Source organism: Amblyomma maculatum, chromosome 6 (genome assembly GCF_055883805.1).
Source record: "Amblyomma maculatum isolate TAMU_Amacu chromosome 6, ASM5588380v1, whole genome shotgun sequence".
NCBI classification, from domain to species: Eukaryota; Metazoa; Arthropoda; class Arachnida; order Ixodida; family Ixodidae; genus Amblyomma; species Amblyomma maculatum.
In genome coordinates, this window is record NC_139349.1 from 182,942,675 (window position 1) to 182,964,457 (window position 21,783).

At 46.5% G+C, this 21,783-nt stretch overlaps 1 protein-coding gene across 3 annotated transcripts in view; it reads right to left on the reverse strand.

Annotated features, from left to right (window-relative positions):
* Miga (mitoguardin) overlaps window positions 1–21,783 on the reverse strand; it is a 272,249-nt gene that overhangs the window by 102,832 nt on the left and 147,634 nt on the right. For all 3 annotated transcript variants that reach the window (XM_084607736.1, XM_084607734.1, XM_084607735.1), the window contains 2 exons: window positions 10,538–10,624; window positions 9,961–10,059 (listed from right to left, as the gene is read on the reverse strand). In XM_084607736.1, coding sequence (XP_084463862.1) covers window positions 9,961–10,059; window positions 10,538–10,624 — 186 coding nt within the window. The remainder of the gene's footprint in view (window positions 1–9,960; window positions 10,060–10,537; window positions 10,625–21,783) is intronic.

The following is a 21,783-nucleotide window of genomic DNA, read 5'->3' on the forward strand; positions in this document are numbered from 1 at the left end:
TTTACTGGAAGTATGAACCTCGCTCCAATAAGCCACTGCTCCCATTTGGGTCTGCACATTCCAAACTTGTAAAGAGGGGGATTGCGGGACTGTGCTTAAGAAATTCCCTGTGTAAGTCTTGTCCTGAACTTATGGCTGCCAGCTTCAATGAACAGATCCTTCGTCTCCGAGCTGCGGGATACCCCACACATGTCATTATCAGTGTCGCCGAAACCCTACTTAAGCGCTTGTGCTCAAAAGAAACTAGTAAATCACTGCCGCCTACTAACAAGCGGATTGCTGTGATCCCGTACATTCATGGCCTGTCTCATCGCCTGAAAAAGATCGGTGAACGGGGGAATGTGAAAGTTGTCTTTTCTGCCCCCGATAAGCTGCAGAAGTTGTGCAGATTGACAAGGCCCGGTGGTTCAAGAAAACCTAATTGCAAGAAGAACCACCGTACAAAGTTTGTAGAATGTTCGTGTTCAGTGGTCTACAGCATCCCTTTGAAATGTGGGAAAAGCTATGTAGGGCAAAGCGGTAGGTGCTTGAACGACCGCCTCCGGGAACATTGTAACAATGTCTCTGAAAAGCGAGGAGGGTTTTTGGATGTACACTGCAGGAAATGTAAACTAAACTGTAATGACGAAAATGTAAACCAACACGACCCAGATGAAATGTCCGTGTGCCATCCTGACTACCAACAATGCCATGTTATCGCAAAAAACCGATGTCAACTGACTCGTGAGATTATAGAAGCTGAAATGATAGATCGGTTGGGTGAGTCTTGCGTAGCCAAGCCTTCTATCGCTCTTACTCGTAAGGAGTTGATATACTTAAGACAAGATATGAATGTATCGCCTACTGCGCATGTATGATGTTGGGGGTTTCATCTGTATAATAAGGCTCTGAGGCTCGAAATAAACTGTTGCAAGTCAGCGCTCGTGTGTCCTATGTGTCTTCATTTTGTCCTCGTCCTTCTCTGCGCTGTATTTTTCCATCAGCTTACGAGGAGCTACTTTTGGGTTATTAAAAATGCTAGTCAGCAAAAAAAGAAAAAAGAGCAAGTGCATCACAATTTCCACGCTTACGAGTTCAAAAACATTGGAACCTCGATATAACGAACATGCACATAACGAATTACCGGCTATAACGAACTCTTCCAGAATATTGTCAAACACATGTATTTTTAACTTCCTACAGTGAATGCCGTTTGGCATAAAACGAATATAACGACCTTCGTGTAGCCCCTCTTTTGTGGCAGCCTTCGTTATACTACACAAGTGTTGTGTGCTGCAGCAAGCGTTGCAGGACTACCTTGAGGGCACCTACGTTGTCACATGAGGCATGAAAGTAGAGGTCAACAAATCATCCGCTCCTTGCAACAGCCGACAGCACCCCTCTGAAGCAGCAGCATGACCATTTGTTGCTTTTTACTTTTTTAGCTCCAGTGCTAGGACTAGCCCATAGTGGCGTGGCTGTGTGAGAAGTGTCCTTGCGAGTGCGTCATCCCTGCTGCCTTCTTTCTCTTCAATTTGCACGGCATGTGGTCCAGCTCTGTACTTTGCACCGACACCACTGGAGTTTTTGGAATTTGGTAGTATGACAGAAATTGTGCACTTGCGGCTTCTTTTCTCACCTCATGAAAGAAAAAACTCAACAGAGGTCCTCACTGATTCATTAACCTTTCCAGGCATTTCCCAAGCGACAGCCATCAGGTTGGCGCGTGGTTCAGAATTTTTCGGTACTCAACCTTTATGCATTTCTTGGGAATGCTTAAGGGCAGCTTTTCTTTTTGCACTTTTTTCCAAATAAAAAAAAAATATTTACGAAGACTTCGTCCACCTTCCCTGGGAGACAACACGCCGGTTTTTCTGCTGCAATGTTGATTAAATGGCACTGACAGCCAATTGTAATAACGTTTTCATGGGCTTCAGTCAGCGCTGCCGCTACGCCATTTTTCTTTCCCAGCATGACGTTGGCGTTGTCAGAGCCAAAAGCTATGCAGTTAGACAAAGGAATTCAGAGTATCTATCAGCAATCTGGCGATATTGCGCCCAGTTGACTGGCCCTCTAGGGTGCTCTGCACAAGAAGTTAGCTATCGATCACGCCCAATTCTTCAACAAAATACGTAACCACGATCGGGTACAGCTGCGCTTGGCTGTCGTTATTGCCATCAACGGCAACTGAAAACACACTCTTTTTCAGGGCACTCACCGTGCTCTCTTGCACGTGACGCACCATTTCATCAACAATAGCTGCCGTCTTGGTTCTAGAACATGCGTAGCGCTTCGCAACGTCAGACTTTGGGAACATTTTGCGCAACAGAGGTCTCACATGCTCAGAGGCGCTCAGCGGGACGTTATGCTCCAACAAGAAATCGGTAAACAAGCACTCCGCACGGATGACATCGCTGTTGCCTTGTGGATCGAAGAAATCTTGGAGATGCTGTTGCTTGTCTTGGCACTGAAGGTTGCTTGAGTGCTTCTTCGACAAAATGTGCGTGGCCAAGTCCGTTCTGCTGCTGTGCGAGATGCTGATGTCACAATTGCAAACTGTGCAAAACGCATGATGCTTGCCTTTCCGAGACGTTCACAATACATCCAAACTCAGCAGTATACTGCCTTAGGAAGACCTGAAGATATTTTTGTGCTCTTTGCTTAGCGCCATGGCTGAAGACTAGGTTAACGCGGCACTAAACAACACACAATGCACGCCTCTTCGAAACTGCACTAGACCATGCAACTGAGCTGCCGAAGGTAACAAAGAACACAAATAAACACGGAAGTTGCCTAAGCAAAAACTGGTGTTAGTGTAGAAACAATATAGGCAGAAATTAAGCCACTGGAACTTTAGACAAAACCCGACCTTAGCGCCACGCCTGAACTGCCCTAAGCAGTGACGGCGCTACAGTCTCAAACAGCGGTGAAAGTAGTTCTGGCAGTTTTAACTACTGCGCTTGGCCGACTATGCTTTTTAGCGGTAGATAGCCTTGGAGCTACGTGGCCAGACTAGAAAAAGGCTTTGGCCAAACGTGGGAGCGTTTCCAGGAGATTTCTGTTTTGGTAGTACAATCGTACAAAAGCATCAAGATTCGGGAGTCTCCCAGATAATTCGGTAGACCTGGCAAGTATGGAAGTGTGCTCTTACCAACTTATCTAGCATCCCAACCTTGAGCACTATCCTAAAAGAACAAGGCGGTTAACAAGACAATGGCAAAACAAAGCAAGCGAACATGTGCACAGCATCTTTGGCCCCCTGCTTTCCGCAAAATGAAGGCACTGTACAAATGATTTCGGTATGTTAGAGCTCGGAACATCCCAGTGACGGGACAAATGCTACAACCAAAAGTGAAAGATTGCCCTTAATCTCGTTATTGAAAACCTTGTCGTCAGCTCCGGATGGGTGCAAAGGTTTAAGGCTCGTTAACTGACAAGAGATCAATCTTGGGCAACAGTGAGACAGCTAAGTGCGAAAGCATAAAAACTTGGCGGGAAGAGGAGTGGCCACGAATCCTCCTCATCATCATTTATTATTCCCTTAAAGATCCCTATCAGGGACATTACATAAAGGGGGGGAGACAACGGTAAGAAAGTGTCATACATGAGTCGAAGGACATTTTTAATCCGTATGAAACAGAACTATTTTGCCAGATGCGGCAGACCCTTGACACATGTGGAGAGCTGTGCCATGGCGGCGAGCCAAGGCGTGCATCACTGTTTTGCTTGCACTAAACATGGATGGTACTGACGCACCCTTTCATAATCGGGAAATTTAAAGCAGAGTTGCATGAAGGGATGCTATGTTCAATAGGAAATATTGGATGACTCTTTTCGCAATGGGACTGCATGAGGGTGTGCTTCCTAGTGAATAACTGCAATGTTGACAACACAACGGCCAAGCTGCATCCCCAAAGCTTTCAAAGCAATCTATAAGAAAACAGGATAGCTAAGCGAGCGAGTTGGTGATACATTTTCCAAAAAAGCAGCGCGAACAAACGGGGACAAAAGGAAGAAAACACAGGAACAAGTGCTGACTCTCAACTAAAGTTTAATCACAGGAAACACGCTTATACAGTTGAACCCGAATATATCGAACTCGAAGGGGATCGCGAAATAGTTCGATATATCGATAATTTGATATACAGAAATCGGCTTGGGACAGCACTTACGATGCGAAAAAACGATACCGCATTTGTCGTGTAATCAACTCACTCGCATCGTGAACCCACCCTTCACTTTTGCACTCGCGAATTTGGACGAAAAAAAAAAAAGCGTTAAGGCCAGCTCGCTCACATGCAAGCGATTAAGCGATCTCACCGACGAGCCGCAGCGACAGAGCAAAAAATTTTCAACTTGTTGGAACTGCGTCGCTCTGCCGTTCGACCCACTGCGGCAGCTCGAAACAAGGTTTCTGCGTTGCCGCGGCAGAAATCGCCAGCGTTTTCGCTTGCATGTCACACTCCGTTTCGGTCGTCTCATCCACAGCTCATTTCTTGGCAGCGTGCCAAGATGTTGCGCAGCGATAACGTCGCGGCGTGTTTATCTTTTTATAGCTCCTGCGGCGGCGGGGAGCGAACTTGGCAGACTGCCTGTGATGGCTTGATTGCACAAGCCTGGTTAGATTTATCACGCCGTGCTTGGGGCGGGTGTAGTCCACTGCCACAAAATATTGGAGAGCGTGATACAGTAGCTGCAAATGCTGTTTGAAGCGAAAAATGCTAAAAGCTGGTGTCATGATCGCAGCTGATCGCGTGCTTTCATTAATTCATACATGCAAGAATGAACGACTCCCGAAAAAAAAAAAAAAAAAAAAGCCGCTTCGTAACACCATATCTTACGCTACGCCGCGCGTACAGCACAACGATAAAAATAGACGACTCTCGGGAAAAAAAAACAAAAAAAAAAAAAAGTAGATCTGCCGCTTGTGTTCCACAGGCACCATAGCCACGTCAGCCGCTGCGCGCAGAGGGTTCGCAACACGCTGGGGAAAGCGTCCGACGTTCTGTCTGAAAATGGGCTGAGCTGGCTTGGCGCATGCGTAGCCCGTGCTACTGCGAACGAAGGCCGGGAAAGAGAAAGGAGAGAGATAGCTTGGCAAAAGAATGGGCACACCCTTGCGCTTCGCTCTGTCGCGTTTTTCCGCACTCAATCCCACCGGTTCTCTCTGGTTCACGCACATGGCTTGCAAATGTCACGTTCTGGCGCACGGGAAACGATAACCGCCGATGCGCGCGTCTTTGGGGAATGGGCGCGGCACTGCCCTAGCCGAACTGTCCCCTCTCATTCCTTCCACGTGTGGCTTAAAACGTCAAGCGGCAAATGGCCGAGGGTGATGCGATCGTCTTTGGGAAAGGCACACTTTCCAGTGCGTGGTGCGGAGTTCGATATATCGAACGACCGGTGAAATTGAGTTAGATATATGATGCGGCTTTCCTATACTTTTACATGGGATTTTCAAGAGGATATTACGTGAGTTCGATATAGCCGAAATTCGATATATCCTGGGTTCGATATATCCGGGTTCGACTGTATAAGTAAACAGGAAACACAGGGGTAGTTTATAAAATTCCCCTGTCCTGTGGTCAGATATACATTGGGCGAACGGGACGATGTATAAAAACACGACTCTGAGAACATCTCAAATCATTAGAATCTAATTGCTCCACTAATCTAGTTGATTATAGCCGAGAGTGTCAATCCTGTTTTCCGTCCTTGCATTTTACTGACATTTTGTACAAACACCCCGACCAGTTGACCAGGGAAATCATAGAGGCGTATAATATGGAAAAGAAAGCAAGATTGTGTGTCAGCAAACCATCCCTGCTCCTGCCTGATTATGAGGTTGCATATCTGGATATCACATAGTAGCACATGCATTTTGATTTTGGCGTTTTATTGTTATCTGTTTCCTTATATAAGCGTGTTTCTTGTGATTAAACTTTAGTTGAGAGTGAGCGCTTGTTCCTGTGTTTTCTTCCTTTCGTCACCGTTTGTTCGCGCTGTTTTCTTGGAAAAACTATAAGAAAAGGCTGATCAATGCTCTTCTCATGAAGCAGCACTTGAAGATCAGCCTGCTGGGAGCAATGGGATAATGTGAAAGGCGAAATGATTGCCAACTGCTTTCGGCAACTGCTATAGATGCCGAGGGCACCCCGACAGCACAAGAAGCGCTCATTGCATTGGATTTGCCTTGTCGTTGCTGCAGTGCTATTGAAGGCAACAGATTTTCTCTCGTTGAGTGCTTAGAAACAGTAGAACAGGGATGATACACAACACATTCAATATGCAAAAAAATACAGCCTGCGATCATGCAGTTTTGCTCATAAACAAACAAACGTAGACCAAGTAAGTGCAGTCCAGGTCGCCATGTCTTCCTTGACTGAATTTTGCTTCTTTTGCATATATATTTTGCAAAATTTTATATTATGGATTACAGCTATAACGAAGTATTTTTGGTTGGTTAAATTGGAGGTTTCACTGTACTAATCATAAAACTTGACAGTGTTAAATGCACATCGTTGGCATCAGCATTGTGAGCAAGAAATTATGGTCATGGCTTTCGACAGGCCTGAGATGGGCGCATGCGCATCAATTCCTCCTCCTTCTGGCTGTGCATAAGGCGCGGTTCGGCTGCTTTCGGAATAAAAGTTGTCAGCGCAGTTGTGTGTCCTCCTTTTTCTTGTCTGCTAGCACTGTTTTCCGTTATGCTCTACCAACTCGCCCAGCAGCATACATTGCTGATTTATTGATAGGTCATCACAAACCTTCCTGGGAGTCCATGTTCATTGTTAAAGTAGAGATTATGATAATACAGTCGAACCCGGATATATCGAATTTTGGTTATATCGAACTCACGAAATATCCCCTTGAAAATCCCATGTAAAAGTATAGGAAAGCCGCGTCATATAACGAACTTAATTTCACTGGTCGTTCGATATATCGAACTCCACACCACGCACTGGAAAATGTGCCTTCCCCAAAGACGATCGCATCACCCTTGGCCGTTTGCCGCATGACGTTTTCAAGCCACGCGCGGAAGGAATGAGAGGGGACAGTTCGGCGACGGCTGGTCTTAGCAGCGCCGCCATTCCCCAAAGGCGCGCATCTGCAATTATCGTTTCCCGCGCGCCAACACATGAAGTTTGCAAGCCATGTGCGTGGGTGTGCCCATCCTTTTGCCGAGCTACCTCTCTCCTTCAGCACGTGCTACGCATGCGCCAAGCCAGCTCAGCCCGTTTTCAGACAGGCATCGGATGTTTTCTGCAGCATTTGTTGCGAACCCTCTGCGCGCGGCGGCTGACGTGGCTATGGCGCCTGCGGACGTTAAAAAGCGACAGCTCTCGCTCCATTTTTTCTTTTTTTTTGCGAGTCATCCTTTCTTATCGTTGTGCTGTTCGGACGTTAAAAAGCGGCAGGTGTTTCTTTTTTTTTTTTCTCGGGAGTCGTTTATCCTTGCATGTATGAATCAATGAAAGCATGCGTCAGCTGCTGCGATCATGAGGCGTGATAAATCGAACCAGGCTTGTGCAATCAAGCCTTCACGGGCACTCTGCCAAGTTCGCTCCCCGCCACCGCAGGAGCTATCAAAAGATAAACGCGCCCCGACGTTATCGCTGCGCATCATCTTGGCACGCTGCCAATGAGCTGTGGATGAGACGACAGAAACGGAGTGACACGCGCCATCGACATGCAAGCGAAAACGCTCGCGATTTCTGCCGCAGCGATACAGAAACCTTGTTTTGAGCTGCCTCGGTGGCTCGAGCGGCGAGAGGGACGCAGTTCCAACAAGTTTGAAATTTTTCGCTCTGTCGCTGCCGCTCGTCGCTGCGATCGCTCAGTCGCTTGCATGTGAGCGAGCTGGCCTTAACGCATTTTTTTTTTCCAAGTTCTCGAGTGCAAAGCGGAGGGTGGGTTCATTATACGAGTGAGTTGATTACGCGACAAATACGGCATCGTTTTTTTGCATCGTAAGTGCTGTCCCAAGCCAATTTCTGTATATCAAATTATCGATATATCGAACTATTTCGCGATCCCCTTCGAGTTCGATATATCCGGGTTAGCTGTATTCGCTAAGGGACAAAGCGAGCAATTTCAGTGCAGGCTTTTTCGCCCTGCAGTTGGTACAGTCTGGCCAATGATGCGAATAAATTGGATGTATGCTGTAACAGACATCTGGGCGAGTTGGTATGGTGACATGATGTAAAAACACAGCGCTACAGGCGTGGACGGAGGTGAAGAACAACAAACCTTCGCGTTGCAGTGGGTATGGTCTGGCTGATGATGATGGTTGAAACAAAGATGTAAACACTAAGGGACAAGGCAAGAAATGTCACTGCAGGTCTTTACCCTGCAGTGGGTATTGTATGGCAGACGATAAAAAATGAGATGCAAGCGCTAAGGGACAAGGAAGGCAATGTCACTGCAGGCCTTTCTCCTGCAGGGGGATAGTCGCGTCGATGATGATCAAAAACCAGATGTATCCACCAAGGGAGAAGGTGGGAATGTCACTGATGACCAAAAATCAGACCTATGTGCTAAGGGACAGGGCGGGTAATGTCATAGCAAGCCTTTGCCCTACAGTGGGTATAGTCTGGCTTATAATGATGATCAAAATCAGATGTATGTCCTAAGGGACAAGGCAGGCAATGACACTACAGGCCTTCACCCTGCAGTAGGTATAGTCCAGCTGATAATGATGAAAAATCAGAGTTATGCACTAAGGACCAAGACATGCAAAGTCAGGACTTCGCCCTGCAGTGGGTATAGTCCGGCTGAAGATGATCAAAAATCATATGTATGCACTAAGTGACAAGCCGGGCAATTCCACTGCAAGCCTTTGCCCAGTAGTGGGTATAGTCTGGCTGATGATAAAAAAAAAGGATGTGAGCGTTAAGGAACAAGAAAGGAAATGCACTGCAGGCCTACACCGTTCAGTGGGTATAGTCCAGCTGATAATGATGAAAAATCAGATGTATGGACTAAGGGACAAGGCCAGCAGTGTCACTGCAGACCTTTGTCCAGCAGGGGGTACAGTCCAGTTGACGTCCAAAAATGGGATGTATGCGTAAGGGTAAGGCGGGCAATGTCACTTCAGGCTTTTGCCCAACAGTGGGTATACAGTCGAACCCGGATATATCGAACTCGATGGGGATCGCGAAATAGTTCTATATATCGATAATTCGATATACGGAAATCGGCTTGAGACACCACGTACGATTGTGAAAAATGATACTGTAATCAAGCCATCACGGGCACTCTGCCAAGTTCGCTCCCTGCCACCGCAAGATCTATCAAAAGTATAGTCAAAAGTATAGTCAAAAGATAAACACGCCGTTACATTGCTGCATAGCATCTTGGCGCGCTACCAATAAATGAGCTGTTGATGTGACGATCAAAACAAAGGGACGGGCCACCAAATGCATTTTTTTTTTTTCAAATTCTGGGGTGCGAAAGTGGAGGTTGGGTTCATTATGCGAGTGGGTTGATTACGCGACAAATACGGTATCGTTTTTTTGCATCGTAAGTGTCGTCACAAGCCGATTTCTGTATATCGAATTATCGATATATCGAACTATTTCGCGATCCCCTTCGAGTTCGATATATCCGGGTTCGACCAGGGGAAATTTCTGCCATCTTCTTTAGCATTTGCTACGCCCTTCACACGAAGGCAACAACCAACAAATAAGACAAAGCTGCTTGATTTGGTTTATGGGGTTTAACGTCCCAAAGTGACTCAGGCTATAAGAGATGCCGTAGTGCAGGGCTCTGGAAATTTCGACCACCAGCAGTTATGTAATATGCACTGACATCGCACAGCCCATGGGTGTTTTTCGCCTCCATCGAAAAGCAGCCGCTACAGCTGGAATTTGATGCTGCCTCCTTGGCCACAGTAGTCCAGTGCCGTAAACAATATTTTTATTGACAAAGACCATTTTTTCCGCAATGAACCCATGTGGCCAGAGAAAGTGTCCTGCTCACCCCTTTGTGGCGCAGCTCCAAGGCGACCTGGTCGTGGTGGCTGTTGTCCAGCATGTAGGCCACTAGCTCCTGGTAGGCGTGCAGGGCATCCTTGGGGTCCTGTACCACGAACCCCTCCAGCCTCAGTCTACAATCAACCCTCCAACCAGATCAAATGTTTGCACATTCCTATCCTCTCGCTGCCAACCCATGATGCAGTATCCCACCTTGTAGATAAATAAATGAAATGTTGGCTAAATGTTCACTTGAAAGCTCCATGTGCTGGCCCTTCTCGGTGTTTGTATCAGCTCGCTCTCGTGAAAACCTACGGTTTGGCACCAAGCACGTCTCAGACACACCTCTTCGATGCCAAGGAATGGCCCACATTTTTGCCTAGTCCACCCAAGGCAATTAAAGTACAGTCTAGGCGATTTTAACATCCGTTTGATAGCCCTTGGGGTCCTGCCAACATCAAGTGTGATAACGAGGTGCCAAACAATTTGAATGCTTTACATTTCAAATAATTCCCAGCCTCTGACCAGCTTTGAAATGCAGCACAAAAAAACCTTTGCAAAACAATACCAGTATGGGGGCTCACTTTTCCAGCGCAGAGCATGAAGCCGCCCAGGACATGGTTGGCTGCATCTATGAACCACTGGAGGACCTCTGGCTGGCCAGTCAGCCTCTGCATGTGAAAAATAGTTATGCTCTGCCTATGATGCAATCTTACCATTTAATTGCAGCACACACTGCATCAGACCTAACATGGCCATCCCTTTTCACTACACAATAATAACACTTATCCATTACATGGATACCTGCGACAAAATTTTCTTCTGTCCCCATATCACTAAAATTACGTGTTCACAAAGCTTTTGTCCACATCCAACTTGAATATGCCTTTCCTGTATAGTATCCAAGCTAACAAATTCCCTCGAACAATCAACTCTTGCCAGCCTCTCTACCATGAGACTGAACAAATCCTATGTTTACCATCACTTCCTTCCTTCCACAACAGCTGCAAGTACAAGAAACTAATCTCTAATCGGTCCTGTCATTCTGCTCGCATTGACTACAAAGTCTGAATTATTTCTTGCCTTGCTCAACCTTTAACTCTGCACATACATCTTGGGATTAGAACACTTCCCTTTACTACCTTAAAGGCCCCAAGATTTGGAGTATTACGTGAGGCTTGGGCAGCACATAAAAGAATAAGTAGAGAATGCTAAAGCCTCATTTATGTACATGCAATCTGCTACTTGCCTCACGCATAATCATTAGCATGAAGTCGTATTATGTGCATCAGACTCGGGATTCAAGGGTACTGGAGAGCTCTAGTTCCATCTCGAAGGGCAGGCCTGAGTTGGTAGTGTTACAGAGGCTACAAGATTTCACCAGTGTTATGAAGTCACCACAAATTATTGGAAATGACAGCTCATGGATGGCGCTGCGGCTGGCAGGTGTATTACCGGCATCTCAACAAGGGCACGACGACCGCTTTTCTCGACGAATTAGCGGACCTCCGAGATGCATTCGCCCTCCATGGCCAACCCCTGGAAGATGCATGAAATCAGTTTCGTTAGCCCACATTTGACATCAACCCGGCATTAACCCACAGCAGAAAAGACCATCGCAGTCTTCTTCGAAGCTATAGTGAGTGCTTCTCGTAGTCATCGAAGTTACGACAAATACCAATGGCCAAGCACCACATTACAACGGACGAACATGCCCGACCTCTGCGCCAAAGCCCCTACTACGTATCGCCGCGAGAATGTCAAGGCATCCGCGAGCAAGTCGATGAAATGCTCCGTGACGACGTTATCCAGCCATCAATGAGCCCCTGGGTGGCACCAGTCGTTCTGGTGAAGAAGAAAGACAGGACACTTCGCTACTGCGTTGATCATCGCCGCCTAAACAACACAACAAAGAAAGACATTTACCCTCTACTCGCATCGACAACATTCTCAACCGGTTCTGCAATGCAAGGTACTTCTCATCGATGGACCTGAAGAGTGGATATTGGCAAACTGAGGTCGACGAAAGAGATTGCGAGAAGACCACAATCATCACACCGAACAGCATTTTCGAGTTCAAGGTGATGTCATTTGGCCTGTGCTCGGCACCAGCGATGTTTCAATGAGTAATCGACACTGTGCTGGCGGGCTTGAAGTGGCAGATTTGTCTGGTATACTTGGATGATGTCGTCTTCTCCTCTAGCTTTGAAGACCACCTAAAAAGGCTTCGGACAGTGCTAGAAGCTATCAAGTCATTAAGGCTAACTTTAAAAGCAGAGAAATGCCACTCTGCCTATGATGAACTGCGGTTCCCGGAACATAACGTTAGCAAGGATGGTGTTCGCCCTGACCCGGAGAAAACGGCTGCGATCGCGCACTTTCCACCGCCCGCCGACAAGAAAGCCGTTCGCAGGTTCCTTGGGCTGTGCACTTATTATCGACCATTTGTCAGGAACTTTTCGCACATTGCCGAGCTGTTGACGCAGCTTACAAAAAATAGCATAGCTTTTTGATGGGAAGCGCCGCAAAAAGCCTTCATCAAACTTAAGCACCACCTACAGTCTCCTCCTGTCCTGGGCCATTTTGATGAAAACGCCGTGACCAAAATTCACACTGACGCAAGCAGTTTGGGCCTAGGCACTGTTCTCGTTCAAAAGAACACCGGACAGGAGAAAGTTATCGCCTACGCTACTCATTCCCTGCCGAAAGCTGAACCCAATTAATCGACGACGGAGAAAGAATGTCTTGCCATCATTTGGGCCACATCAAAATTTCGCCCATATTTGTACGGACGACCATTCAGGGTTGTGAGCAATCACCATGCGCTCTGCTGGCTCGCCAACTTAAAAGATCCTTCGGTTGTGAGCGATCACCATGCTCTCTGCTGGCTCGCAAACTTAAAAGATCCCTCAGGTCGCCTTGCGCGATGGAGCCTGCGTCTTCAAGAATTCTACATCACAGGCGTCTACAAGTCCAGCCACAAGCACTCCGATGCCAACTGTTTGTCACCAGCCCCCGTTGATGCACCGCAGGACCGCACACCTTGTTGTGCCAATAAACCTCAGAGACGAAATTCTACAAGCGTGTCACGATGAGCCAACGGCAGGACATCTCGGACTTGGACGCACATTGCATCGAATCCGGGAGAAGTATTATTGGCCATGATTGGCTGCCGATGTCACCCATTACGTCAAATTGTGCCGTGAATGCTAGCGACGCAAGACACCTCCAACGAAACCTGCTGGTCTACTGAACCTGATACCACCCCCAACTAAGCCTTTTCAACAAATAGAAATGGACCTCCTCAGACCCTTCCCAACATGGAGGAAGGATGCTTCCCAACTTCATCGACGGGAAAAAAGTAGATTATCGTGGCTACTGATTACATGACCCGTTAGCCGAAGCCAAAGCCCTGCCTAATGGTTCCGCTGTGGAGTTTGCCAAGTTTTTCGTCGACGAAATCCTCCTACGACACGTCGCCCCAGAAGTTCTCATCACGGACAGGGGAACAGCATTTACGGCAGAGCTCACTCAAGCCATCCTGACGTACAGCCAGACAAGTCACCGGAAGACAACTGCCTACCATCCCCAGACCAACACTTATGGTGCGCCTCAACAAAACAATCGCAGACATGATCGCCATGTACGTGGACGCCGAACACAAGAACTAGGACGCTATCCTGCCGTATGTGATCTTTGCATATAACACGGCAATCCAGGAGATGACCAGAGCGACCCCTTTCAAGCTTGTGTACAGCAAGGAGCCCACGACGATGCTTGACGCAATGCTGCCGCACGTAACCAACGAGGACAACCTTGATGTCGCCGCCTACCTGCAGTGTGCAGAGGAAGCCCGACGACTCGCACGGCTGAATATTAAAGACCAACAGCGCACCGACAGCCGACAATACAACTTATGACGATGCCCCGCAGAGTACAATCCAGGAGACTAAGCGTGGGTTTGGACACCAATTCGCCGTCGCGGACTAAGTGAAACGTTGTTGCGTCGATACTTTGGGCCGTACAAAATCATTCGCCGTGTCGGACCAATAGACTATGAAGTCATTCCTGACGGTACGTCAGCATCACAACGACGATGCCCACCCCCAGAGATCCTACATGTTGTACGACTGAAGCCATATTACACGTGTTAAAGAATCTGTGGTGTTTAAACTTTGTAGTGTTTATGTTTAAGTTGCTTTATTTTGGAACATCGAGGCGATGTGCTTTTAAGGGGGGAGTAATGCCGCGAAACCTTGTATTTGTATTTGTTGTTGTTTGTATTTGTAGTTGTATTTGTTGTTTTTTTAACAGCCGCCGGCATGCGGCCTTATCACTGTGATTCTGGCACGCGTATCAATTCTGTATTTGTTAATGCTCGATGTCGCGAGACACACCTTTATCAGCTTCTTTGTCGCACAAGAAGCGCTGAGATCTGTCTCGAAGATTCCGACCAGTCGCGTACGGTTCTACAATGTTCCAGGTTGAGCTAGTAACAGTTTGCAACATTATCTAGATGGTTCGGAGCAGCCTTTAAATTGAGCGTTGATATGTGCGACAGGCATTCTTAGTTAGACGATAGACGAGCACGTTTGTTGCTATCGCCGCCGCCGTTGAGTTGCTTAGTTCTTTTGCGGGCGCAAGTCAGCCTAATAAAGAGTTAATTTCAGTACCATCACGCCTGTGTCTTCTTTTGGTGTGTACGGCCTTGTCACCAATACGTGACAATATATAATTGGAATCCACGGTGTCGTCATCGGGCAGCATGGTTGATGCTGACCTTGCATGGATAACAAGTCTGGTACCCTCTGTATTGCAGGCCAGGTCCTGACGGCACGCCTGTGGCTGGCACCTACTAGTTTTTGTTCCAGAACCATTTTTTAATGGCTTCCAAAGGCTTGTTGTATGCACGGTTATAACATACTGTTTCCCGGTATCTCGATCGCAAGAAACAAGAGCGCAAACGCAGACACGCACGAAGGGGCAGCCACGGTGGCGAATGCAAAACAGAAGAAAAAAATTACACGCCGATCACGCCAGCCAATGGGAGATGCGGAACAGCGCATGAGAGCCAATTAGAGACCATAAACGGCCTTCAAGAAACCAACTTGCAGCTACTCTGCTTGAGCAACGCCATTTCGAGATAGCGCAAATTACGTACAAAGAAAACAGCTTCAAAACAAGCCTAAGATGGCAGCGATCGGCCAGCTACAATGCACGCAGCAATTTCGAACAAATTTCCTTTTTTCGGGGGCCTTTCGTGGTGTCCGTAATGTTTTGAAAACAGATTTTATCGCATTTCCCAACCGAATTCAGCATTAATAATCTGAGTGCAGGTGCTCGAAAGGATAAATGTTCCGAAAATGAGTTTTTCACAAAATTAATTTTTTACCACTTTTTACCGTTCTAAGACCTGTGTCTCCCCTAGACAGTACTCACATAAAGAGCAGCAAAAATGTGCTTTGCTGAGAAAACCATCCCACACAGCCTCACAGTACCTTGTTGAAAAAACATATGGCAAAATCCAGTCAGCGTTGTAAAATAACGCGGACGGCAACATTGACCACCGGAGTGAGCACACAGAAGAAATCACATTTCAAGTGAAGCAACCACCTCACTTTGGAATACACAGCACAACATTTGGAATACTTTGCAACTACATCCTATTCAAGCGACAACAAAATGAACACTACTTGCAATGCATGCAAGAAGACCGGTGCCGCGCAATTCTCCACCGGATAAAAAAAATATGTGTGTTGATGGAATTGCATAAAAAGGTCTGGGGTGCGACCTGATGCCAGTGAACACCTCCGGCAACGCATTCCCTCACCAGAACAGGAGTTGGCCACCCTGGTGCAGTAATTGGCCGCAACCTCCCATGATTAGTCCTATAAAACCCCGGCCCTCAGCCACCAGCGGCTGCGGAACAACTAAACACAACGGCGGTCAGACCTGTGACGCAGCAGGGGGTGCTAAGAACTTCTGGCTCCGTTGGAAATGCCGCCATTGGAAACTGACCCTGGCAACGTTTAACGCTAGAACCCTAGCTAGTGAAGCTAGTTTAGCAGTCCTTTTAGAGGAACTAGAGGGCATGAAATGGGATGTCATAGAGATTAGGAAGCCGAATGAGGCATATACTGTACTGAAGGATGGGCATGTACTGTGTTATCGAGGCTTACCGGAGAGGCGAGAATTAGGAGTAGGATTCCTTGTCAATAAGTATATAGCGAGTAATATAGATGAATTCTATAGTATTAATGAGAGGGTGGCAGGCATCGTAATTAAGCTTTATAAGCGGTATAAACTGAAGGTTGTACAGGCCTATGCACTTATATGTAGTAATGATGACCACGCAGTTGCGGAAAGTAAAAACGCAGTATACTGTACTAATGGGCGACTTCAATGCCAAGGTAGGAAAAAAAGCAGTTAGACCAGGCAGTAGGTGACTATGGCATTGGTTCTAGGAATAGCAGGGGGAGTTACTAGTTGAGTCTGCAGAGCAATATAACCTAAGAATCATGGATACCTTCTTCAGCAAACGGAAGAACCGGAAATGGACATGGAAAAGTCCTAACAGGGAGACTAAAAATGAATCGACTTCATACTGTGTTCAACCCCTGCCATTATACAAGATGTAGAGGTAGTCGGGAAAGTGCGGATGCAGTGACCACAGGATGGTGAGGTCCCGAATTAGTCTAAATCTGAAGAAGGAACGGAACAGGTTAGTAAGAAGAAGTACATCAATGAATTAGCGGTGAGGGGGAAGGCAGAAGAGTTCAGGATCTCGCTACAAAATAGATATTCAGCCCTAACCGAGGACGGCGACATTACCCTAGAAGCAATAAACAATAATTTCAGAGATATCATTACTGAGTGCACTGTAGAAGTAGGCGGTAGGATAGTTAGGATATCGGTAAGCTGTCTAAGGAGACGAAAGATTTGATTAAGAAACGCCAGAGTATGAAAGCTTCCAATCCAACAGACCAGATAGAATTGGCAGATATCAAAGCTAATCAATAAGCGCAAGGTGGCCGATATAACGAAGTATAATATGGAGAAAATTAAGCATGCTGTTAAGAACGGGGGAAGCCTTGTCTATTGGTTGAAAGTAGGGTGTGGAGTTTGGAGGGAAAAAATTCCAGACACCTGAAATCACCTGAACAGCAAACTTCGCATCAATTACTATTGTATAGTCTTGCTGCCCGTCGAGCAACAGGCGTTCTACCAATCATGTTTTGTACAGCAACTTGACAGAGCGCATAATGCTTTTGTCTATTGGTTGAAAGTAGGGTGTGGAGTTTAGAGGGAAAAATAACTTTGGTGGCTTTGAGCACGAGAACTTTGGTGCTGCAAAAAGCATTGCCCACAAAGAGAAAGGCATCGGGATTCTGAGCTTTCATCTTGTGATCAAATTTTAACAGCGAAGAGTTATATATGCTGGATGTCATTCATGCATTTTGATTTGCTTCGAAGGTGACAGTAATGCGATTCCAGTGGGGTCGTTTTGACTTTCCAATCAAGGGGAAGCACTCCTCAGTTCCTGACATATACAACAGAAAGGATGCTGATATGGAACAGAATTTAGCTAAGGGAATCTGAAGTACATCATGTACGAGTTGGTACGCTTCAGTTGCATTGCATCAGCACACCTGGGTTGTGTCTCTTCTAAAAAGTGAAGAATTTACTCCAGGGACCTGAAAAAGTTGTCCTTAGTAACCGAGTGTCTCTTGTATGCAATTTTGCTAACATGAGACATAGGAAAACCAACCAAACCATTTTCAAGTGTCTCTTATAACCGAGTGTCTCTTCAAGGAGCAAAGGATCAAGCAGCTTTTCGGAAACGGTACTCTACTATCGATCATATCCATACGGTCAACCAGGTGGACCATGTCACGCCACGCTTTCCGGTCTCTCACTATTTTCCTAAAATCACATAACTTCACCTGCAGCTCCTCGAGGATGCCATCTAACCATCCCGTTCGCTGCCTACCCCTTCTCCGGTGACCCTCAACCTTTCCCAACATCAAATCTTTCTCCAGCAACTCCTCTCTTCTCATCAGATGACCAAAGTAGCTGAGCTTTAACTTTAGAATTTGACCCTCCAATGAGCAGTCAGGGTTTATGGTCGACAATATCGACTGATTTGATCTTCTGGCAGTCCAAGGAACTCTCAAGAGTCTTCGCCAGCACCACAATTCAAACGCGTCAATTCTTCGGCTGTCAGCCTTTTTCACAGTCAGGGTTTATGGCCGACAATATCGACTGATTTGATCTTCTGGCAGTCCAAGGAACTCTCAAGAAGAGTCTCCGCCAGCACCACAATTCAAAAGCGGCAATTCTTCAGCGTCAGAATTCTTCACAGTCCAACTCTCCCATCTATACATAACAACTGGAAAGACCAAAGCACGAGTTATACGGATCTTGGTTGGCAGACTAATGTCTCTGCTCTTTACTAGGCGGTCAAGGCTAGCCATGGCTTTCCCAGAAGCAGGCGTCTCCTAATTTCATGGCTGCAATCTCCTTCCGAGGTAATCTTGGAGCCCAAGAAGAGAACATCTGTCACAGCTTCCACTTCTTGTCCTTGGATGCTCCAGGACTAGATAGGGCAAGACGCCATGATCTTTGTCTCTTTAATGTTCAGTTTAAGCCCAAACTTCTCACTCTCTTCTTGTATGCGCATCAGACGTCTCTTGAGTTCCACTTCACTTTCTGCCATTAAAGTGGTATCATTCGCATATCTAAGGTTGTTGATACGTTTCCCAGCAATCTTCACTCCAGCTGAAGACTCGTCCAGGCCGGCCTTCCTCATGATGCACTCTGCATATAGGTTAAATAGGCAGGGTGACAGTATGCAGCCTTGCCTCACTCCTTTCTAGATCGGAAACCAATCAGTAAGACCATGCCCAGTTCTGACTGTGGCCTCTTGCCCTTCATACAGGTTCCTGAGGAGACAGATGAGGTGAATTGGAACTCCCATCTCTTGGAGAGCTTGCCACAATCTGCTGTGATCTACGCAGTCAAACGCTTTCGCATAATCATCAAAGCAGAAGTAGATGGGTTTCTGGAACTCTCTTGCTTTTTCCATGATCCAGCGAAGGTTAGCAATTTGGTCTCTAGTTCCTCTGCCCTTGCGAAACCCAGCTTGCACGTCCGGAAGCTCCCGATCCACATACTGCTGCAGCCTACCTTGGAGGATTTTCAAAATCACCTTGCTAGCATGCGAAATAAGCGCGATCGTGGGGTAGTTGGAACAATCTTTGGCACTGCCTCTCTTTGGAATGGAGATGTAAACTGACCTCCTCCAATCCTGTGGCCACTGCAGGGTTGTCCAAATCTCCTGACATAATGTATGCAGAATGTTAACAGCATCATGGTTGAGGTTTTGAAGCAACTCAGCTGGAATGCCATCAATTCCGCTAGCTTTGTTCTTAGCAAGGCTGGCTAAGGCCCATTCAACTTCACTCTTCAGGATGCCCGACTCGAGATCAGTAATTACAACCGTCTTATGTTGGGTTTGCACATTCGGGTCCTTCTTGTACAGTTCTTCTGTGTATTCCTGCCACCTCTTCTTTATCTCTGAGGCTTCAGTGAGGTCCTTGCCTCGTTTGTCCTTTATCACGCCCAGCTTAGCACAGAAGCTTCCTTTGATATCTTTGATTGTCTTATACAGAGCTCTTGTGTTCCTTAATTGGCTGTTGTACTCAACTGCTTGGCACTGTATGTTCAGGAAGGCATTCTTATCTCTCCTTGCTATTTTCTGAAAATCCGCATTGAGAACCTTGTATCTTTCTCTTTACACCATAACTTTTGCCATCCTCCTTTCCTCAGCTATTTGCAAAGCCTCTTCAGATAACCAGTTTGCTTTCTTGCATTTCTTTGGCTTTGGAACTACCTTAGTAGCAACTTCTTGTATTATATCACGAACATCAGTCCACATCTCTTCGGGCTCTCTGTCTTCTAGATCTAATTCTTGAAATCGATTCCTCACTTCCACAGCATATTCTAATGGAAGTTGATCCAGATCATACCTGAAAGGCCTTCTAGTTTTTTGCGTTTTCCTCAATCGAAGCTTAATTTTGGCAACAAGAAGCTCATGATCGGTGCCACAATCGGCCCCAGGCCTTGTTTTTACTGCTTGTATAGCGCTTCCCCATCTCTGCCGGCAAAGAATGTAATCGATCTGATTCCTGTACAGACCGTCCGGTGAAGTCCATGTGTACAGGCGCCTCTTGTGCTGTTGAAAATGAGTATTCGCTATGGTCAGGTTGTTTTCTTGACGAAACTCTACTAGCCTCTGCCCAGCTTCATTTGACTCGCCAAGTCCGAACTTGCCTATAGTTCCGGATATTTCTTTACTCCCGACCTTAGCATTCCAGTCTCCTTTGAGAAAAACGGCGTCTGATGATGGGGTGCGGTCTAAAAGGCATTGTAGGTCCGCATAAAATCTCTCAACGTCAGCTTCTTCAGCAGTAGTGGTCGGTGCATAGACTTGGATAACTGTTATGTTGAAAGGGTGACCTTGGATCCGAAGTGAAATCATTCGGTCGTTTTTGGGGTTGTACCCTAGCACTGCTTTGCCCATTCTTCTGTTTACTATGAGAGCGACCCCATTCCTTCTCTTGGATTTGTGCCCACAATAAAAAACAATTGTCGCTGGAGTTAAATTCGCCCATGCCGGTCCACTTGAGCTCGCTGATACCCAAGATATCAATGTTCAATCTGTCCATTTCTTGCTTGATGACATCCAGTTTACCTTGCGTCATAGATCTTACATTCCATGTTGCTATGTGATATATCTCCTTGCAACATCGGACTTTCCGGTTGCTTCCCGACACATCCACAACTGAGCATCCTTTTGGCTTTAGCCCAGCCGCTTCATTCGTCCTGGAGCTACTAGGAATCGCCCTTTGTTCATCCCCAGTAACATGTGGGACGCCTTCCAACCTGGGGGGCTCATCTTCCGGCACCATATCATTAATGGTATTGTGACTGGCCATAGGGTTTTCTTGGCAGGAAATACCGGAGTGGGTTGCCATTACCTTCTCCAGTGAATCACATTTTGTCAGAACTCTCTGCCGTGACCTGTCTATCTTGGGTGGCCCTACACAGCAGAGCTCACGACTTCATCGAGTTTCGCAAGCCCCTCCGCCACGACAAGGCAGTGATCCATGAAGGGGACAACAACCATAGTTCTGCATAAAGAAAGTAACAAAATTCCCATAAAAAAAGGTGTTAGGCAAGGAGACACAATCTCCCTAGTACTATTCACAGCTTGCTTAGAGGAAATGTTCAGAGACTTGGAGTGGGAGCAGTTAGGGATAAGGGTCTGCAATTTGCTGATGACATTGCTTGCTAAGTAACTCAGGAGATGAATTGCAAAGAATGATTGGTGACCTAGACAGGAAAAGTAAAAAGGTTGGCTTGAAAATCAACATGCAGAAGACTAAGGTGATGTTCAGCAGGTTCGGGAAGGAACAGCAGTTCGCAATAGGTAGCAAAGCACTGGAAGGGGTAGGCAAATGTCTACTTATAACAGGTAGTAACTGCAGATCCAGATCATGAAAGGGAAACAACTAGGAGAATAAGATTGAAATAGAGCGCATTTGGCAAGTATTTGAAGATGGACTAGCAGCTTACCGGTATCGCTCAAGATACAACAGTTGCATCTTACCAGTACTCACCTATGGGGTTCAAACATCTAGGCTAATGAAACGCAGAGGGCTATGGAACGAAAAATGGTAGGGGTAGCATTAAGAGATAGGAAGTGCGCAGAGTGGATCAGAGAAATACCTCAGGTTACTGACATTCTAGCGAAAAAAAAAAAAAAAAA